Genomic DNA, 21,432 nt, shown 5'->3' on the forward strand with positions numbered 1-21,432 from the left:
ACTGAGTATAGTCTCAGAGAAACCAAAGATATAAAGACAAATTGTAGAATCCTTGGAGTTGGAAGGGACCATACTGTACGCACTTGGCCCAGTTTTTCCTTTTCGTGATGTTATGTCAGCTTGCAGTTTCTGCTTTTCTACCTCCAGGGTTTTTATCTAGGTCAGGGTGAGTAGGTTGAGGCTGGTTGTGGTTCTCTTTTCCTTATTGCTGCATGATGTACTTACTGATCTAATTCTGCACTTCCCAGTATCTAGTTGCCAAATGTCTAATGACATCCCTTACAGGTCTGAAGCTTGTTGGCAAAGAACAGATGCTGTTCTTCCCAAACCAGTTGTAAAAGTTTCCTCACAAACTTTACAGTCCCACTAGGATAGCTATTCTGAGTCCTGATTTCTTCTAATTATTGTCACATAACAAGGTTTGCTGGGCTTTGTTTTATCTCATTATTTTGCAGCTTCTGTGATATTCACTGAGATGTAGTAGAGGCAAGCAAAACTTCCAGGTCTTCCTTCTGTCAGCCTTTCAACAAACCGGACTTTCAAATACTACATGTGCTTACTCATCGTGATTTCAGTATGTCTTTATTTTTTTTTTTTTCTTGCTGCATTGGTGACCCAGTGGGACATGAACTAATTATACTTTTCAGGGACAGTGGACAATGATTATGGATTGTTGGATATGTTCCACTGTTTCTAGGGGCTCCCATGTAACTTGAATGTTTACTCTTGGCTCTGACTTGCCAGGCTCTTCTCATCTAAGAAGAGCATTTTGTTTAATAGAGCTTTAGTTATCAAAAGGAAGAGTATAGCACGGCCTTTGGATGTACAGAGCTTTTGAGCAGGAGCTTTATTTGTGCTGCTGTTGTGAAAAGAACAATATTAAATGGCTGAACCAGGGTTAGCTCAAGAAAATGAGGTGAAGTAGAAGGGTTTCAGAAAGCTTAAGGATTTCAGATCTGATACCTTAATATAGAAGTTGTGCAACTTTGTGATGAATTTGGATACTTCTCAGACTGTAATACATGAAAGAGAAAAGGAGGTAATTCTGTGGGAATAAAGCTTAAGATGTATCTTGAAACTCAGGCAGGTATTAATCAGGCATATACCTGATTAAGGTATGAGATAGTTAGGTGCTTAATTAAAAAATACATGCTCTTCAAGGACTTTGGGTATCACATCCCAAAGCATATATATAATTTGAAGATTTATATGCTCTCTACCATCTTTTTACACGTTTTCTTTTTTTAACATGTATTGGAGGTAATGCCTGAGCACAAGTCAGCACTTGCTGTGAATGACTGTGTGCTATTTTGTCCAGGTGTCCTGAGGCTTCTCAGGATAGACAGTACATAGAACTGGAGCTCATACTGAAGTGCTCCCAGGTGAAGTTGCTGGTCTGATTTTCTGCCTTTTTTTAATATGATTAATCTTGTAGTATCTCAAGTGCAGTCAAATTCACGTAGTAGATTTAAAAAACAGTGGTAAGTGGGGAGTGACATGGGTACCCTGGATGTAAGTGCTGAAGACCCCACTGTAACTAAGCTTCAAATAATTTGACGTTAATTTAAAAAGAACAACAACAACCAAAAAAACCAACTTCCTTGAGCTTTCCTGTAAGACTAGCGTTTGAATAGCTCTGAAATAGTGTGATCTGGTCAATAAAACTGCTTCTCATTTTGCTTTGCACTGGCTGCTGTAGTTAGTAACTTCTTAGCTTAATATGATAGAAAGGCTATCATATTAAAAATATTAAAAACATATTAACATATCATATTAAAAAATATTAAAATTTATTTTTAAAAAATATTATCATATTTCAAGTTACAGTGTTAACAAGTTCTGTCTAGTGACTACAATTAGTATTTCCTTGTTATAATTTCCAAGTGTGATTTCATCCTATAATGCTGTGCAGCTTTCCGCCATTAACTTTTTTTTTGTAGACAGCTGACCATAGTCTGTTACAGCTTGCTTGAAGCATAATCAATGCTTTATTGTGGATCCCTGCCACGTCAGATGATGGTAACAAAAGTATAGCTAGAAAGAGCATACAGGTCACTAGCAAACGAGCAAAGACAACAGGCCTTTTATTGTGCTCTCAGTGCTCGCTCCCAGTGGCTGCTGATGTTCAAAGCGTTGGGTGGTACTCCATACAGAAATAGACATAACTGTCTTTTATTAGTTTCACATGTGATAGTAAAACTTAATTTTCAACAACAACAACAAAAGGTTTCTAAGAAGATTAATTTGTATTTAAGATTTCCAGAGCGTTATATTTACTCCTTATGAATTCTTTATGTAATGAAACTTAAGTGAAATTTAGGTGTATGAAAGTTTAACTGTAGTAGAAATATTAGTGAAAACTGTTAATTAAAATAAGCGCTGCTTGTTGAAGCATGTGAGACTAAATGTAGGTTTTTCTGCTTGGGTGCTGTATGTTGTGTTATTCCCCTCTTACACATGGATTAGAAATACTCTTCTCCCTGCTTCCAGTGACAGAGAACCAACGAAGGGTGCCTGGCAGGTTTAATTAAGTTGTTATGGTGACTTAAGACATATTCAGTTACTGCTTTTGTGTTAAAGTGCTTAGAAGAAAGGAGTTGCTCCAGGTAATGCTTTTGGAAGCCTGAAGGTTAAACGTGCAAGAACCAACTCCTTCAAGAAGCTCACATCAAGTATTTTAAACCAGCAGTGTATTTGGACAGTACACCCCTCCTTGTATAGTCCTACAGCTATTTGTGTACACACAACTGTTGCCTACTCAAGCTGTGTAGCTGGTAATGTAGCTGGTTGTAAAGGATCTCTCTTTCTCCTAGAAATAGCCAGTAGTACTCAGGGGGCCGCTGAGTCAGAATCAGTCTTTGTTTTTGATGTATTCTTCCCACCCTGCTTAGGCACTTCACCCTGAAGATGAAGCAGAAGATTGAGGAAGGGCATTTAAAAATTAAAAAAAAAAATAATAATAATAGAAGGAACAAAACCAAAAAACCAACCATGTGGTTTGAATTTGAATTGATCTCTCAGTGAGCTTCCATACTACTAGCAGCATAGTAGTTGTGATGGGTTTCTTGGATCTGATTTTGGTGTTGTATAAGAAATGTGAAGAATTCAGTGGCCTGAAATGAGTAGGGAGCAGCACCTCCTCTTCTGCTCATGATCTTATTTTAGGCTGGATGCACACTGGTCATCAGTGAGCAGCCCTTTCTGCGAGTTGCAGGGTAAAATAGAGGCTTGTCCAAAATTAGGTACAGTTCTTTCTTTCCATCTGTGCTTCTGGGTGTTCCTCGAAAAGTTAAAACTGGGATTGGGGGGGGAGGGATGGAAGTAGGGAATGGCAGCTGTGAGTTCCAGTACACCATTTCCCACTGTGCTGCTGCTGGTTGGTGCAGTTGTACTTACAAATATAAACATAAAATGCTACTGCTGGCCCACATCAGAGCATCCACTGCAGATTTTTAAAGGTAGACCTGTGAATGTTTTCCAGTTGTGTATTGGGTCTGTAGAAGCAATGCTTAGATGGATTGAAAGATTGTTACTGTGTAAAATAGTGCTTCATACTCCTAGCTGTTATTTTAGAGCAGGCTTTTGAGTTTAACCAAGTCTGTGGTTTGTAACCTATTCATATGAAGAACTATTACGCAGTTACCTTTGGTTTCATTTCATCCATCAACAGGCTACAAGTGATGACTGTTACTTAGCAAACTCTGTACAGTACGTTAAACTTAATTCTTTTGTGGACTATAGTTGCTAAATGAGTTCTGTAGAACTGATGAGCTTATTGGAAGTAGAGGCTGCTAATGTTATTTTTAGTTGAGTATTTGAATCATTAATTTAGCTGTCCTTTGATTCTTAAATGTTTCCCACTGCTTGCCTCTCTCCAGTAAACGATGGAGTATTAGATTTAATCAAGCTGAATGAAATCACGATGTCAAATGTGAAATATGTACACTTTCTTGTCTGTCTAGTCCAGATAAATCTTTGAAATGACTGATCAAATTTGATGGTCAGTGTTCCCGAAGGTAAATTGCTACAATTAGGGTGAAGTTAAGTGGCTATAGAAAGATGCACCCTCTCACCCACCTCCCCCACCAGAGTTACTGCCTGCATTGGGAAGGTGATGCAGTGAAAGTAGCACAGCTGCTACCTTAATTTGCCAGCTTTCAAGGCAGTCAGTCTGTGCAGCTCCTACACTTGTTAGAGTACGTGCTTCCTCTGAAGGTCATTGTAGATGATGCTGAAGGCCGGATACTGTTGCAGGGATGGAAGGGAGCAGTTGTAGGAGGCTTAAAAGAGGGATGGCCAGAATGATTTCAGAGGTGGTGTGGGAAGAAAGGACATGCATCATAAATCTTTTGTTTCTCTGGAAGAAATCTCGTCAAAATGGCAGTGCCTGTTTCTAGAGGTTTGCTAATGTCTGTTATGCTGTTCAGATGCATGTTCAGGATACCTATGGAGTATTCCGAAGTGCTGATTATAACAGTACACGAACTTGTGTGTCTTTTGGTTTTGAGAACAGTCACATTTCCTCTCTGAAGCATATTTTATAGTTGGTTTGATTCTTTCTGTTTCACAACTGCAATTTAAAAAAAATGAAATCAAAGGAAGAGTAGGTCTTTCTCTTTCTTATCTCATAGATGGTCACTTAAAAATATTTTGATACCTAAAGTTTAGAGAAAGGTAAGAAAGGCTGTTTAAAAATGAAATTAAAATACCATACTCAAACAGTATCATAACGAGTAAAATGGAAATATTTTAAAGCTTCTGTCTGGAACTTCATGATGTAACGTGGAATCTGTTGAAGTAGTTTAAAGTGTGAAGTACAAGTAATGCTGTGTGTAGAAGCAAGTAACACAGAAGGGCTAAAGTTCATCATAGGTAGTGTTCAGATGCCTTGTCCCTTTATGAGAGCATATACTTTGCAAAAGCAGCGTTTTGCAGTGGACTTGGATGTTAGGATTCACTTGCCCTGCGGAGACAGATGGTCTTCTGACTTGAAGCGTTTAGACCAGTACGTGCTGCACCAGAAGCTTGATCTGGAACAAAAGCTATGCAGCCACACACTTTCTAATGCTTTGCCTACATTAGCAATCATAACATTGAATAGGTTTTGGACTAATGTATTTTCTATTATTAACCATTCATCTTTATTTTTAATCTTCTAAGGTGTGCAAACAGATTTGGCTAGGCCTATTTGATGATAGATCATCAGCAATTCCAGACTTCAGGGATCCACAGAAAGTAAAGGAGTTTCTACAGGAAAAATATGAGAAGAAAAGATGGTAAGATAGCTTTGCAATTTACAATGTTTGCTTTTGACAAGAAGTAAATATTGACTGTTATTCTTGAGTGTACTTTCCCTTTTGTGTGCTCTTTAGACTAGATTGCACAGCTCTAAGGTAAAATGCTCTATTGAACTTCTATTCGTAGATCCTACAGGAAAGTAGAAGGGAGAAAAATAACTTCAAAGAACTTGCTCAGTGTGTTGTTCATACTGATGACATTATCTTAAGCCATTTCTATTTCAGCAGCAGTGCAAAGTAGGTGTCATGCAGGCTTTTCTTAGGAGGTAGAAGGTGTGGGTGGTTTGTATTCCAAACAAAATGGAATAGTCCATTAAAAAAAAATAAAAAAAATAAAAAAAAATAAAAAAAAAATAAAAATAAAAATTAATAAGATCTGACATTTAACTCATAGGCATTTTGCAAGCTGCTGGTGTTTTGTTGTTGGGTCAGTGGTTAGAACAGCAAAGCTGAGACTTTCCACAAGACTCAAGTGTGAAAACTGGTTGTTCAACTGAACTTTTCATGTTAAACTTATAAAAACAATTGCTCCTTTGGATGTAGGTATGTTCCCCCAGAGCAAGCAAAGGTTGTGGCATCAGTCCACGCATCCATATCGGGGTCTTCTGCTAGTAGTACAAGCAGCACACCTGAGGTGAAGCCCCTCAAATCCCTCTTGGGAGAAGCTGCACCTGCACTGCACTTAAACAAGGGCACACCTAGCCAGGTGAGTAACAAAAGGACAGAACTGTTCAGTACTGTATCTTTTTCTTGTTCAGTGGCATAGGAAGTTTTGCAGTAGCAGCTTTTATGTTATAACCATTTAAGCTTATTTTATGTATTTTATTAAAGTATATAAGTGTTTACATATCAGGTTCTAAATTTAAAGTTGTTTCTATTGAAATAAAAATTATTTTTTCATGATTATTTTCAAAATACAGATTTTTTTGTGTGTCTGTGACTGGCATGTCTAATTACAATTGTTTTTTTGCTTAAATACGTCAATAAGCTGTATCCAGTGTGTTATATTTTAAGCATATTTTTCTTTAAGAAACAATAAAATAGCTGATATTCATTGTTAATTTCATGTGTAAGAGCACATATGTGAGAAGCGTGCATGTTCATTATTACTTTCTCCTTATTCTGTGGCTGTCTTACTGAGTGTCGTTTAGAAAGCCTCTGTGTGCTGTTGTTTAAAGCCAAATGACACTATGTACATATACTTTAAAGCAAAGATGGCTTTTGAAAAAAAGTTTTTACCTTTAGGGTACAGGCAGCTTTTCAGCAGACCTCTCACAGACTCGCATTGGGAATTTGCAGCTTGCAGCCTTCCTGTGACGTCCCTCAGTATTTTCCTCCTGCTGAATTCTGAAAACTTTTTCAGAATGCAGTGAATAACTATTTTCCAACTTGTAAAATAAAGTTTTATTGCTTGAATTTGGACAATGTTTACAGTTTGAAATGCATGATCTTGACATTGTTTGCTTTTAAGCTGCTAATTTATTCTTATTTGATCCTTTAATCCACAAGTCTGCTGCAGAGTTCACTTTAAAACTGCCACAGTATTGTAAAATAACAACTTCCTACTGCAGGAGAAAGGTTTGTGCTGTATACAGCATCTTGAACTTCAAGAATAAATGACTTCTTAAGGAAGTAAGCTTAGTATGTCTATTTTTTTTCTTTAGCATTTTGTATAAGCCTATTTGGTAAAACATTGGTTTTGTTTTAGCTAATTTGGATGTTGTTTGTAGTCTCCTGTTGTAGGCCGGTCTCAAGGACAGCAGCAACAAGAAAAGAAACAATTTGACCTTCTCAGTGACCTTGGCTCAGATATCTTTGCTGCTCCTGCTCCTCAGTCAACTGCAACAGCAAATTTTGCTAATTTTGCACACTTTAACAGTCATACAGGTAAGTATTCTGAGCAATGTGTCCCTTTTTTGTATGCATAAAGTGCGGTTCTAATTTTTTATTATTGTGGATTACATGTATCCACAAAGTATATCTAATTTCTGTGCTTTGAGAGTGTTTTGTTGATTATGTTTAGATCTTTCTATGTGGAAATAGAAGACGCAACTACTGGTAATCCTGATTTTTGGTGGTTTTTTTTTTTTTGGAGTGGGAGTTGCTGTAGCTATTTTCTATGATGCGTATGATTAGAACGTTTTCTGCCTACTGACAGAACTTTAAATTCTTTGGAGGAGAGAGTGAAAGGATGAGTAACAGAATGTAGAAAGAAGCTGATATTAGACCTTTAATTTTCTTTTTGAGAAGTATTAGAGCAGTCATGGAAAAAAAGCAAATAAAAAGACTAAGTGAGATCAAATGCATTGACAATAACTGTCAGTTTGTTACAAGAAAAACAAAGGCACCCTCAGTTTAATGAAAGATTTTTCCCTCTACCACCCCCACCTTGTGTTTCTATTTGAAAACCAAATAAAGCCTATATGTGTAGTAGTCTCTACTTTCAGGGAGAGTAAACAAGCCTTGAGCATGTCTTCACTGGGTAGGAGGGGTAGGCTTTTATTCTTTAAGAATATCTTCAGTAAAACATATTGAGCCCTCAGGGTGAATTTTCAGCCAAATATCTCAAGTCCTAGAAGTCTATCCTAAATAAAAAGTTGATTCTGTAGTCACTGAAGTACGTTGTTGTGAACTGGCATTGTAATTGTGGGAAAGTACCTTTGCCTGCCTGGCCCGAATGAGTTTTTCATCTAGTTTTGAGATGAACTAGTGCTGCTAAGCCAACAAGAAAAAGACATTTCTCAGAAACCTCAAGCTGTTAAAAACTGAGAGGAAGAGTGACTGGGGTACTCCAGTCATATGCCTGAAGAGTTAAGCAAAGTATCAAAGACTTGCTTAAATTTAACTTTCAAAATATGGTGCACAATTAGTTCAAATCAGTAATAAAGAATAGGATATTCTGATGCAGTGTGTTTTGTGAAGTCCTTAATGTAAGATTTCACATTAATCACTGTTTTGAAAGGTGTATTTAAGTGGGAAAACTTGTGCTGACTGGTCAGTATTGTACATTTCTACTCTAGACATTCAAGTCTTTTAAATTCGTACTGAATTAGTCGGTATTCACAGATACCTAACACATGTGACTTCTAGGTTGTGGAAGTCCTGTTCAAGGTATATTTCAGTACTGTGTTCCAAATCTAGGTAAAACTGCTCTTCTGGTCCATTTCTTGAATGGGTGAAAGAACAGTATAAATACTCTAGAATAAATATAACATTATGTTAATTTCTTGTCAAAGCGGGTGCTGAAAAATCAAAGTTCTGAGTAATGCCCAGGTATGATGACTGATTTTCTGTTCCAGTTATTATGTTGTGTATGGTCCCTTGACTCCTACAGAAAAGTTTTAGAACCCCAAACAGACTCAAGTAAATTAATTTCTAGAATGCAAAATCTGAGTAGAAATATAATTTACTGGATTTGCAATTAAAGCTCAACTAATTGTAGCAGCTGACAGGAATATGGTAGAGAACTGTGCTGTGATTTGTGAAGCTTAAAGATGGTACACGAAGTGTCACTTCTGGTATGGTCCTTTTCTTTCCCAGATTTTTCTAATGTATGTGGCTCAGAATATGGTTTCACACTGAGAGGAAAATTTGCTGACTTTACATGAATTTCCTGTGTTTAAGTCCCATAGTTTCTGCAAAACGATGAGATGTTGGGAGGTGGTGGTAGCATCTCTTTATAAAGAACTGTTTTTTGTAGCATCCTTACTAGTAAGAGTGTCAAAAAAAAGTTTAAACATTTTGGTCTACAAACTAATAGACTAGAGTATTGTCTGCACAAGTGATTTCAAGTACGTTTGACACAGGATAACTCTGTCACTAACAGCAGAAGAGACTTTATTTAGAAAAAAGTATGACATAGTTACTGCCTTCTTCAGAGCTGCCTTTCAATTTTGTAATTGTTTTTAGGATTTTTTGAATATTTCCTACCTTTTATCCCATGCTAGGTAGCGTAAACCTCACAGAAGAAACAAAGTTGTGGGTGTAGCTTGTGTTTCCATGTCAATTAGGAGATGTAACCAGCAAGTTTTTGTACTGCTTTATTGATTTATAATCACAGCAGCGGTTGGAAGTCTGTGCTGATTTGCAGTCTGCTCAGGTTCCTGAACTTAGAGTTGCTCTGTGGCTTTTGGGTGGAGAGCTTAGGATGGACTGTCAATTCAGAAACTTTAAAACATGATTTACAAATTATTTTGGTAAAGGAAAGTGCAAGTCTGACCCAGTCTTTACCTTTGTGCCACTTCGGCACAGATTTAAATGCTACCACATGAAATAGAGCAAGATTAACATCAGAATGTTATGCAGGAGTCTTTAGAACTCTACTGGACCTGCTTGCAAGTTGTATTCTGTGTCAGTTGATAGAGTAGAATTCAGTGGCCTGTAATATAATACGCTGTAGTTCTTCAGTCTACACTCAAAAGATATTTAAGATCTTTATCCACGTGAGAGGTTAAAATGAGAAAAGTCATGATTCTAGGAGCGACACTTGCATATTGAATCCTATTTGGTTAATTAAACATCAGTCTGAGTAATCATTATCCAATTGGTGCATCAATATTTAAAGCATCACTTTCATTTTTGAGTGAGTTGCAGTTAAGTTCTTAATTTATCTCTCTTAGAGGTACTGGTTTTAAGAAGAAACAAAGTAGAATTCAGGTATTTCTGTTTAGTATGTTTAAGACTTTACCTGGAGTTCAGGAATTAGGCTCCTTGTTCTTTTTGAATATATTAATGTTTGAATGCCCAGCTATTTAAAATTAAATGGACTTTTTCCCTTTTATTTCTTTTTGTAGTATTCCACAAAAAGGAAGGGACAGACTGAAATTCTGTTTGAAATTTCCTTGGATGTTATTTTGTGGTTACAGTCCATGAATGCTATCTTCTTGATGCACAGACACCATTGTTCACTACCTGCCAACCGCTGCCCAGCCATTTCCTTATCAGTGGCTGCCTCTCTGGCCAACTGCCCTCAGTTCTGTATGTTTTTCATGTGATGCCAGATGATATGGAATATCCCTTTAGTCAGTTCAGGCAGATGTCCTGGTTCCATCTCCTCTCAGCTCTCCCCAGCCCCATGCTGGCAGGGCAGTACAAGAAGATGAGAAACCGAGATGTCCTTGGTTCTGTGCAGCACTGCTCAGTAACAACTAAAACATCAGTGTGTTTTTTGTTTGTTTTTTTTTTCCTAAAGCCAAAACAGTGCATCATACCAAGCACTATGAAGGAAAACAAATCTGTGCCAGCTGAAGCCAGGACATAAGGTTTCAGGAAAGAAGCACTTTGTATTGTAGGAGTTCAAGTTATCAGTGTGATAACTTGATAACCCACCTTGTTTTTATTCCCAAAGAAATGTTCAGTTAGTCCGCGCATTCTGTTTTGAAAGCTGACATTTAGAATGATGCTTGGTTTGGGTTTGACAGGTAAACATTTCTACTCTCAGTTGTTTTTCCCTGATCAATCAAAATTGCAAACACTGAGTTTATCAGCTCATGCAGTTTAGTAGTAGCATGGGTGAGGAGGAGGCATAGGTCTATGAAAATAAGTAATGAAAGCTTGTTCCAAAATAATCTATAACTTTTCTCATGTGAAAAGCAATTAGGAGATGGGGCACAACTCTTGGTGGCTGTCATGACCATAAATTCAGTTAATACATCTGTTTTTTATGTTTGTTTCCCATATCCATTAACATGTTTTGTTCCTTTGCAATTTACAGCGCAGAACTCTGCAAATGCAGGTTTTGCAAACTTTGATGCATTTGGACAGTCTAGTGGCTCGAGTAATTTTGGAGGTTTCCCCACAGCAAGTCAGTCTTCTTTTCAGCCCCAAAATACAGGTAGAACTCCTAGCACTTTTGATCAATACTTAATTGAAATAATCCCTTACTTTTTTGTTGGAAGATACTTATGCTGAGTTTTTCTTGCACCTGCCGCCTTGAATGCAATCAAGCCATCTGAAGCTCTGGGGAAACTCAAAATTAATTCGTTCTGTTTGTTGTTGATTTTCTTTTTCCAACGCTGCTAAGAAGTCTGATCTTTATGGCACTATATGTTTGTTAGCTCTACACCTGAAACAACTGAGTAATGAATACTATCTTTGATCACGAATTGACTATTTATCTTAAGTGAAGAGCTTAAGACTCAAACGCACATCACAGTACCAAAATAAGTGTGTCTACTCGCACATGTAATGTGCACACATTTTAGTGTGTTTGGCTTCATGTGTAGAGCCAGTTGCTAAGATTTATTTTTTTACTTTTCCTTAGTTTGATCATGCTTTAAAACTTTTGCTTGAGCTTACACTTGCTGTTTGTCGAGATCTTTGGCTGACTGACTTTCTTTTCTTTTTTTTTCTTTTGAGTGTGGTGTCGTTTTAAACTTTTTTTCAAATTTTCTTTCTCCCTTCTTATGTTAACTTTAACCCACACACAATTTCTGGCTGTCCAGCGTTCAGAACGCTTTCATCTAGCTGCAGTTTTGGTGAATTTACTTCAGCTTTTCCTCTCCAGGCTGTGCACAGTAAGTTCCACACAGTGGAGAACTCAGCTTGCTTCATTTTATGCCATTGTAGTATAGTATCGTCATTTCTACTGTTGTATATGTTTTAACCTAACTGATTAAACTATTAGAAAGCTTTGTTTTTGTGGTACGAGTGGAAGTCTCAACCAATTGTTAAAAAATATGATACGCTTAATGGAATTAATTTCATTTAAGAACGTGCCCTGCCTATATTAATAAAATAGTCTGGACAGTGAAGAGATGGAAGCTCCTGGTTTCATATTTAAACACATTCAACTGTGTGGACCTAAGCCAGATTTTTTTTTTTTTTCAAATTGATTTGGGTACTTGGGTACTCTTACATCAGCACAATCCAGATATAAAAGGAACCAGTTTATAAACTATCTGCCCCAAATTCTTTCTTGATTGAATGTAGTCTGAAAATATGAGAATAAAAAAAACCCCACAATTCTCTTAAAACATTGGCATAGGATCATTCTTCTCTCGGGCTTCTGGGCTGCTGGGTTTTTGCCTAGAATGGTGGCTGTCATCTAAAACTATCAAATACATTAGTATTAGTTATTCATTTGACACACATAACAGAAAATGAAGCTTCTCTATTTTGTATATTAAAGATTCATACACATATGTTTGTGTTTGTTTTTTTTTAGTGAGTTATTATTGCAGAAATTACTTTAACAGCTAATGGGCAGCACGTAGTTGTGACTGATTTAAGCTGTTAACATTTTCTGTCCCTGAGCTGCCGACTAAAAAACATAGGTGGTGGTGGTTTTCTGTTGTTCTGTTTTTGTTTTTACCTAATGTAAACTTGAAGGATAGAAGTAAAGGGTCTCACTTGTGGGATGGGATATTGGGAACGTGTTACATCAGATAACCACAGAGAATTTAGAAACACCTCAAAGGCTGGAGAAAGCATCGATCATGTTTAACTTATTTTGTTACAGGTGGAAGTGCTGGATCAGTGAATGCTAACTTTGCTCACTTTGATAACTTCCCCAAATCCTCCAGTGCTGATTTTGGAGCCTTCAATGCTTCTCAGAGCAATGCAACAGTAACTGGAGCCAGTAAAGCTGCAGTGAATAAACCAGGTCTCCAGTCAGCAGACAAATATGCAGCTTTGGCTAATCTAGATAATATCTTCAGCGCAGGGCAAGGTAATAAATTTTATTCTTTGACGTGCTTATACTACATTGGTATACTTCCCATAGGGATGACTGTGTCCATCAAATTAATAACTTTAAGCTATCAGGTTTTTTTTTTCACTTCAGTGCATCCTTAGTGTGTATGGTATAAGACTTTAAGGCATCGGTCCAGGGTGTCTTCTAAAGTCTGCTGCTTGAGAACTTGTTATTGTAACTCTAGGTTTAAATATTTAAATAATGGATTGTGCAGTGACACACACACACATTCAAGTCACATTATACTAAAAAAACCAACCCTTCAAATGAACGTATACAAATATTTGTGTGCTAAAATGTGTGGTGAAGACTATTGAATATAGAACTGCAGTTGTTGCTTAGAGGTGTCAGGGTAGGTTTCCCATCTCTGACTCCAAAAGATTTTGCTCTAGTTTTTTACAAACTTATTCTTAAAATAAATTGTGGGGTTTTCTTGTGTACTAAAGAAATGCTGTCTTGAAAGTAGATTTCCAGATGCTAGTGAAATTCAAGCTCGGTTTTATTCTGATATTGCTGAAGCACTGAAGTTGCACACATCCACAATGTTTGTGTCTGTGTTAAATTTTTTTCATAAACGTATAGGCACTGCGAAGTTTCTGCTTGGTTTTAATCATTGCCAGTTAATGTGGCTCTGGCAAAGCTTGAGATTAAATAATCTTTAAGCAAGGATGCAAAATTCAGCTCCACTCTGAATTCAGTACTAGCCTACAGTAAGACTACATTCAGTCAAGTTGTCCTGTCTCCTTGACTTAGTGATCTTTTTGAACGACCACAGATAAGGAATGGAAATATAAAAATTGCAAAGAAAGGTTCTCTTTTAATAGCAGAACTCCACTGAACGTGAAGATAAGTGAGTTTAATCTCAGCTTTTTCTTAAGAGATGCTGAGGTGTCATACATTTATCCTACTTATCTTCTAAAATCTTCTCTTAAGAGTTCATTACTTTTCTTGATCTACAGGGAGATAGTACTTTATTATTGTTCTTCTTCAGGTTTAGTGACATCTTGTGGAATACTTATGTGATGCCATATAATAGTCATTTGAGATCATTGTTTCTGTAGGAATTAGCTTTGAGACTGCAGTTTTATCAGTGCTTGTAAATGTGTATTTAGGAAGTGAAAACGTAAGCTTAGCTAATTTTAAGGACAAAAACTTTAGGTCCCTCTTAAAGTAATGCCTCCTATTTGTTTCTGTGGAAACAAACAGATACAGGCAGCACCATAATACTTAGATTAGAGCAAATTCTCTGCTACAAAACACTATTTTTTTTCAACTTAAGTAACCACCATTAACTATGTGTTTTAGTCAGTGATGAACAAGAGCCTGTATGCTGTGTTTGTTGTGGGGGGGGATTAAGGAGGGAAAGAAAATCTGCACCAACAGAGGTGACCTGCTATTAAGTGCACCACCCACTGTGTCACTGTGCTCACATCCTCTGTTTGGTCTCCATTAAACGTTCAGTGTCTGTGAATTTCAGCAGGTGGAGGAATTCAATGACACTTTTTCTTCATATGCATGCCCATGTCAGATACCATTTTGTTAGTCTGCCTCTCTGCTGCCATCTGTTGCACATCAACAAAATGCAATGGAGTATTGGTGGGAAAGTTCAACCTCTATTGCCATACCACCAACATCTGCCTCTGACTTTGTGGGCCAACATAATAAAGCAGAAAACATTAGTTTTGGAGCAGCCCTTGTAGTTATTCTGTAATTCTTTTTTACGAATATTACATGAAAGTATTTATTGGTCTATAATGGGGAGCTTTGTTCTGAAATGTTACTTAAGGGTATTTTTGTTGTTGTTGAGTTTATCTAGTTGAAGATGAAAGTAATATCGAGCCCTTATTTTCTAGAGAAACTCAAGAATCTGCAGAGCTTCAGAATATCTGTAGAAGCATAACGCTATGGCATAGCTCATGTATAAGTTTTTAAGTTTGAGAGTTGTGTGTTGGTGCTTAACATCAGCAAGGCAGCAAGTGAAATCATCTTCATAATTTTAAATCTGTTCTTTCTCTTTCTAGGTGGTAGTGAGCAAGGAAGTGGCTTTAGTACAGTAGTGTCTGCATCAGCAGGTCCTGCTTTGTCAGCCCCAAATCAGTCAAGTGCATCTTCAGACAAGTATGCAGCTTTAGCAGAATTAGACAGTGTGTTCAGCTCCACCGCAACCTCCAGCAATGCATATACTTCCACCAGTAACGTCAGCAGGTACTTTTCATTAGATGTAACTGACTTTTTATTGGCTTCAGCAAAATGTAGGAAAGTAGCTAAGAGTTGTTTCTTAAACAAACATGGTTTACGTTTATCGAACATGGAGAAATATTTGCTGTTGAAAGTACTTCCTTTATTTTAAATAGTAACAGTACTGTGTGATTGAGTATTACACCTTGTAGTTGGTAACACATGTACGTAGAGAATATTTGTATGCATACCAAAAACCATAACGTCATCCATGGCAAAAATTGCTCTTATTTTTGATGTGAATAGTACTAATCACTTCTTTTTGGATCTCTAAAGTAATAAAAACCAAATGACTTTTTACAGTTATTCTTGAAATTAGAAGTGCCCCTTAAAGCTTTTGTTTTGTAACCTTACCCTGATGGCCTCTGTTCAATATTCATTCTCTTGCTGTTGATGGAGAGGATGTATTTTTTTTTTTTTATTACTCAGCAGTCTCTGACTCAGGCACCAGTTATAGGCTCTGACTCAGGGCCTCCATTCCTGGCATTTGTATTGCAGTTTTGTATTGCAGTTAGCAAACTGTGTGGAGGCATTTCTTTTCTATATTTTTACATTCATTGTCAGCATGTGAAGTTGCATTTAATGGTTAAACAAGCAGTTCTGACTTTTCTGAATTTGTGAATTATTTTCAGCAATGCTTTTGGGACAGTACCCGTGGCTGCTACTTCACAGACACAGCCTGCATCTTCGAGTGTGCCTGCTCCATTTGGAGGTATGTAACAGCTTTGCCCAATAGACTAGCACCTTACTTTTTGTTATGAATTCAATACTATCACTTTTGATACAAAGGTATCAAAGGACACCAAAGAAGTACTGTGATCTATGCATGTGATGCATTTCAAATTAAGTGTTTTATCTATTACTGATTTCAGGCAATTTTATGGATAAAACATTATAAACCTACTGTGAGTTACTGTGTGTTGTTTTGTTTGTTTGTTTGTTTTTTAATTCGTGATTAAATAGTGTTTTTTGATCTTTCAGCAACACCTTCCACAAATCCATTCGTAGCTGCCCCTGTTGCCCCAGTGGCACCCTCAACAAATCCATTCCAGACCAATAGCCGAGGAGCAACAGGTTAGCAAAAAGTCACAGAACAGATGTATTGGAATTTTTTTGTGATACTTGTATTGATTCTTTTTTTTCTTTAAGATTTTCTATATTACTTGTCTTCAAGTTTAAGTTTGTTTAACATAGAGTTGCTTTCTTCTGTTACGCTTGTTTGATAGCTATTTTTTGGGGGGGTGGGGGAGAGGGGAGAGCAGAGGGCATTAGCTTCCAGTTTCTGGCCCAGTTCTGCAACTTCAGACTCTGGCCATGAAGTGTCTAAGTGATCTGCATAAGATATTTAATAATACCTGTACTATATTGTACTCTGCGTATTACCAGTTGAGTACTATTCATTACTACTACCTTAGCTTTGAAATGTGCTTCACAACAGATTGCAAAGCTAGTATGCTTGATTTTCTACACACTCCCCACTTTTCTTTATTTCCAAGCTCTGGAAGACCTCAAATCCAGGGTCACCAGAGTTAGAACCAAGTTAGATGAAGGAAAAAATTTATTATTATAGTATTTATAGTGTTATTAGGAAGAAATTCTTTAATGTGAATGTGGTGAGAGAGACTGATGCGGGTTTTCTAGAGAGGTTGTGGATGTTCAGTGCCAGGTTGGTTGGGGCTTTGAGCAACCTGCTCTAGTGAGAGGTGTTGCTGCCTATATCGGGGGATTGGAACTATGTGATCTTAAAGGTACCCTCCAACCCAAACCATTCCATGAAGTTTTTGGGCTGTTCACAAGTTTAGTAGTTATATACACAATCTACACCTGTTACATCTACAGTATATTAAGTGGATAAAGTGGAAGGAAAGAAGAGGTGGCATATCTAAGAATGCATCTAGATTTTTTTATCAATACACCACAGCAGAGAATCTGAAACTTTGAATTAACTTTGTATTTTTTTTCCCTGTCAGCTGTGTTTTGATTCACTGTCTTTCTGAATTTAATATTTTGTTACTATTACATATTGTTTTTGGGGTGGATTTAAAAACAAAATGCTATCAAGCATGCTGGAATGTATTTCACAAAAGTCTGAAACTCTTCAGCTTTGTAGCAAAATGGAAATTCTGTTTTAGCTGAAACTAAACTTACGTAAGGCATGCAGAGCCTGTATGCTGATACCCAACTGTATTTGGAGTAAAACTTACTTCTGAGAAGCAGAGAAGACCATTTAAATAAATGTAGAAGAATCAGAAATTGATTAAAATGAATGCACAGATGGCAATAGGTGAATTGATAGCCTTTTTTCCCTCTTATGTACCAAATGTGTAGTACTCAAAATTTACATTAATTTTCCAGAGGAGGACTCCGTAATTCTATAGACAAAAAACTTGATCATTTTGAAAATAGCATAGAAATCAATAACAAAAATCTTGCATTTATCTACAGAGTATCAGTCAAGGATTTAGGTGAATGTCATACGGTGCTAATTTTCCATCTTCAGACACTGCTAAACCTTGGTGCTTTTCTGCACCAGCTGGACTTGCATAGACTTAAGTCTGCTGATGTGTATGTATTTTAACAATGAATTGATCTTTACTCAAAGTTCTTGGTAGGCTGAGTTACACTGCTCAGGCTGTCTTAAAGCGGAGTTGATCATGTTCACGTCCTCTGCAAAAATGTTTTTAAGTCACTTTTGAGTTATAATGTAGTTCAACTTATTCAGCTATTTAACGAATGAAATCTGTGCTCTCTTGGATCTTATTTAGGTCCTTTGTAGCCTTTGGAAGCAGCACAGTCAGTGGGAAGGAAATAACTTGGACTTTCCACCCAATGGCAAATTCTGAGAGATAACTAGATTAATCTGCTTTACAGCATTTCTAAAATATTCCAGCTCTGTTATTCTGCCTTCTAAACTGCCTTCCTCGATTTGCCGAGGTTTGAACACTTTCTCAGCAGTAGTGATATAGAATGTATTAAATAAGAGATAGTGACTATAAGTAATGATAATATCATACCCCTTTCCATATAGGATGTAAACTTGTTGCTTGTCCTTTTAAGTTGAATGTTTTCTGCATGAAATATTTATTACAGGGGCCATCTGGTCTGTAGCATTTATTTGTTATGACTTAACTTATCTAACACTGCTAATGCTATGGTTGAATTGTTTGCTACGTGTATGTAAATATATATATATATTAGTAGTCATTTAAGAAATTACTGTTCAATAGTGTATAAATGATTTGACATTGTCTGGTCTCTTTGTGGCTTCCATAAGGCCTCTCGGGAGCAATGCACTCTCACATATTTCCTCACGCTCATTTTGGTAGGTGGCCACATTTGGTATAAAGTTTCTTGTGGCTAGTTGTTCTTGCTTGTTAAACCTTATTGGCAGCGATCTGGTTCTCTGCACATAGAATTTCAGAAGCCTTACGTGTTTTATAATGGAGTGGGTGTGGGTATCTGGCAACTCAACAAAAGGACAGAAGAGCACAGAAATCTATAAAGCAACTAAAACAAAACCATTATTGACATATTCCACAGTCACACTAGTATGACCATGTAAGTTGAGTGACTCTTGTAGCTTGTGCTAACAGTAGCCTGATAAATTTTGTGGTATCCCAAGTTGCTGCTCAGTTTGTGATTTTGTTTACTGTTTATCAACTTCTCCTGATAAATAGTTTCTCTAATTTTTACTTCATAACAGTGTCAGTGTGTCAGTACATCAGTTCTGTGTGCACTTTTTCTGTAGTTGGTGTATGTAATGTTTTGCCCTTGAATACTTTTGGGGTGAATTTTTGAACTGGCAATTAAGCCATATTCTTCAAATACACTGATTGACTTTTTTTCCTTTATTTCATATAGATCTTATACAAGCCCTCAAATTGAACATTTATCAGTTTGAAAGAGCTGTCTTTTCTATTGTTGAATTAGAAGAAAACACCCAATGTCTCTGTTTGTACCAAAAGGTCTTCTATATGCTTTTCCTTACAATAACAACTCCCAAAAGACTGAATAATGGTTTTGTTACTATATTTTTGCACTTGATGTGCTCCTGTTTTTGTTGAAGGCATGTAGAATTGTATACGTGCTGTTATGTTCTTTACTTGAAATATTTCAGCAGAGAATCAGATGAAAAGATCTGTTTTTTTGTTTGTTTCAAGTCTTACTTCAACAGTGAGGGTGTTTGCACTGGGAACTTTGTGTGCAAAGTAATGTGCATGGTGAGATTATCCTTTGAGATGACACTGAAGATGGGCTGGAGATATGGGATGCATGTATCCCTTAAGTTTTTTGTTTTTGTTACTGTAATGCAGCTTGAATTAGGAAGGTATTGCTGTGCTTTTCTTGGTAGAGAAAAAGAAGGGCTTGTGCTGCCTGGAAGTGCTTGCTTCTAATGTGTGCTGACTTTTTCCAGTAAAACCCTGGGGTTAAGTATTTAGTGTAGAAAGTATGGAAAACAATTTATTTTTCAGAAAGCCTGTGTAGTGGATCTAGCAAATGTTACATGATTTCATTCTGAAGTGCAAAAGTAAATTATGTACTTAATTTGTGATGATCCAAGGTAACAAATCAGTGGATGCAGGTTTTAAACAGAATGTTTTTTAACGATCATTGAGTCGTTTGGAGACTCTTAATGTGGCTTTACAGTAACATCTTATGGGAAATGTGATTTCTTACAAATAACTGAATGTGTTTTTTTTGCCTGCCAGCAGCAACATTTGGTACTGCATCCATGAGCATGCCTGCAGGATTTGGAACTCCTGCCTCCTACAGTCTTCCTACTAGTTTTAGTGGCAACTTCCAGCAGCCTACATTCCCAACCCAAGCAGCTTTCCCCCAACAGACTGCTTTTGCTCAGCAGCCAAATGGTAGGTCTATACACTTCAGATCACTTTCTCCATGTTTCTGTTTTAAAGAAGACAATCTGAGTCAGCAGTAACAAGTGAATGTTTTATTTCTATATGAACATCGTAGTTAAATTAGCAAGCGCTTCCCCTCACACGGCATTCCATTGGCTCTGTAGTTAGCAGTCAGGCTTGACTGTGTGCAGTGATGTAACCAAAACTTTATCATAATAGATATAAGATGAAAATATTCAGAGATGTAGCAGATCTAAATGCAAGGACCGTTTGATCTTTACCTAGCCTGTTGCAGGCGTGCTTTATAATGTTTTCTCTAACTTGGACAGCATAGGCAGGAGAAAATCAAAAAGTACTTTTTCCCAAAATCTGAATGATAAAGTAACGTTGAAAAAAGTTTGTATGTGAAAATCAGGAATTCATTAGTTTTGAACAGTTGAAACTGGACAAAAAAACTCACCTATAATTTTTATGCTTTCCTGATGGTGTCTTATTGTATGATTTTGCAAGTTTTCTCTTGTTAAAGAACTTAGCTTTTTGATGCCAATGTGTATCATGTTTAAGCTTTTAAAAATGAGTTCTCTGATATTCCTCTGCACAGTGCTCCTGAGCTTTAGCATCTAAAGATACAGTAATTAATACTGATAGTATGGCTACTTCATAAATAGCATCTCAGAGTGCACTGTTAATAGCAATGTTAATAGAAAAGCAGTAATTCACTGGAGCAAACTTTTGGAGAAAACGTAAGCAGATGTAATTTAGGCTTCTTGCCTACCTAAGTGAAAAGTTTGCTGCAGACGAGCATATGATTTACATTGCTATTACGGTACTAAACATTTTGATATAGCAATGAATACTGATCGCTTCTTCATCTAATTTGTGTTATCCATGTGACAGCACGCTGAGGCAACTTTTAAATACTGTGCTGTTTAGGTAGGGTAAATCCTGCTGACTGGTGCAGCCCAAGCTTTCCCCTTGTTTTAGTTTGGAAGTTTGCAGCAAATAACTTATTGAAGACTTATATCTGGTAGTAATATTTTGTTATCTTTCAAAGGTGCAGGTTTTGCTGCATTTGGACAGGCAAAGCCTGTAGTAACTCCTTTTGGACAAGTTGCAGCTGTTGGAGTATCTAGTAACCCTTTTATGGTGAGTTGATGCATGATATTGATAACTTGTGTGTGTCTGAAAAGGCATAATCCATAATAATTATAGTTATATGATTTTTTTTTTTTGCTTCAAATGAGGGAAGGCAACACATGAATCTCTTAAGTGCAATTATATATAACAATGCTATGGCATTTATAAGGCTGCTCAAATCAAAACAGAAGTATCTATGTACTGTACT

The 21,432-nt window shown here is 36.8% G+C and overlaps 1 protein-coding gene across 16 annotated transcripts in view; it reads left to right on the forward strand.

The window, feature by feature from the left end:
- The window catches only part of AGFG1 (ArfGAP with FG repeats 1), a 35,122-nt gene that overhangs the window by 12,736 nt on the left and 954 nt on the right, over positions 1 to 21,432 (forward strand). The window contains exons 3-14 of one of the 16 annotated variants that reach the window (XM_015871357.3): positions 5,161 to 5,276; positions 5,841 to 6,003; positions 7,028 to 7,184; positions 11,011 to 11,130; positions 11,741 to 11,812; positions 12,757 to 12,966; positions 15,012 to 15,195; positions 15,861 to 15,940; positions 16,210 to 16,302; positions 18,503 to 18,550; positions 19,938 to 20,096; positions 21,142 to 21,233. In XM_015871357.3, the coding sequence (XP_015726843.1) occupies positions 5,161 to 5,276; positions 5,841 to 6,003; positions 7,028 to 7,184; positions 11,011 to 11,130; positions 11,741 to 11,812; positions 12,757 to 12,966; positions 15,012 to 15,195; positions 15,861 to 15,940; positions 16,210 to 16,302; positions 18,503 to 18,550; positions 19,938 to 20,096; positions 21,142 to 21,233 (1,494 nt within the window). The remainder of the gene's footprint in view (positions 1 to 5,160; positions 5,277 to 5,840; positions 6,004 to 7,027; positions 7,185 to 11,010; positions 11,131 to 11,740; positions 11,813 to 12,756; positions 12,967 to 15,011; positions 15,196 to 15,860; positions 15,941 to 16,209; positions 16,303 to 18,502; positions 18,551 to 19,937; positions 20,097 to 21,141; positions 21,234 to 21,432) is intronic. The other 15 variants (XM_015871358.3, XM_015871359.3, XM_015871360.3 and 12 more) reach the window with 15 other exon arrangements.

This window comes from Coturnix japonica, chromosome 12 (assembly GCF_054131305.1).
Source record: "Coturnix japonica strain WE chromosome 12, WE-NBRP24, whole genome shotgun sequence".
NCBI classification, from domain to species: domain Eukaryota; kingdom Metazoa; phylum Chordata; class Aves; order Galliformes; family Phasianidae; genus Coturnix; species Coturnix japonica.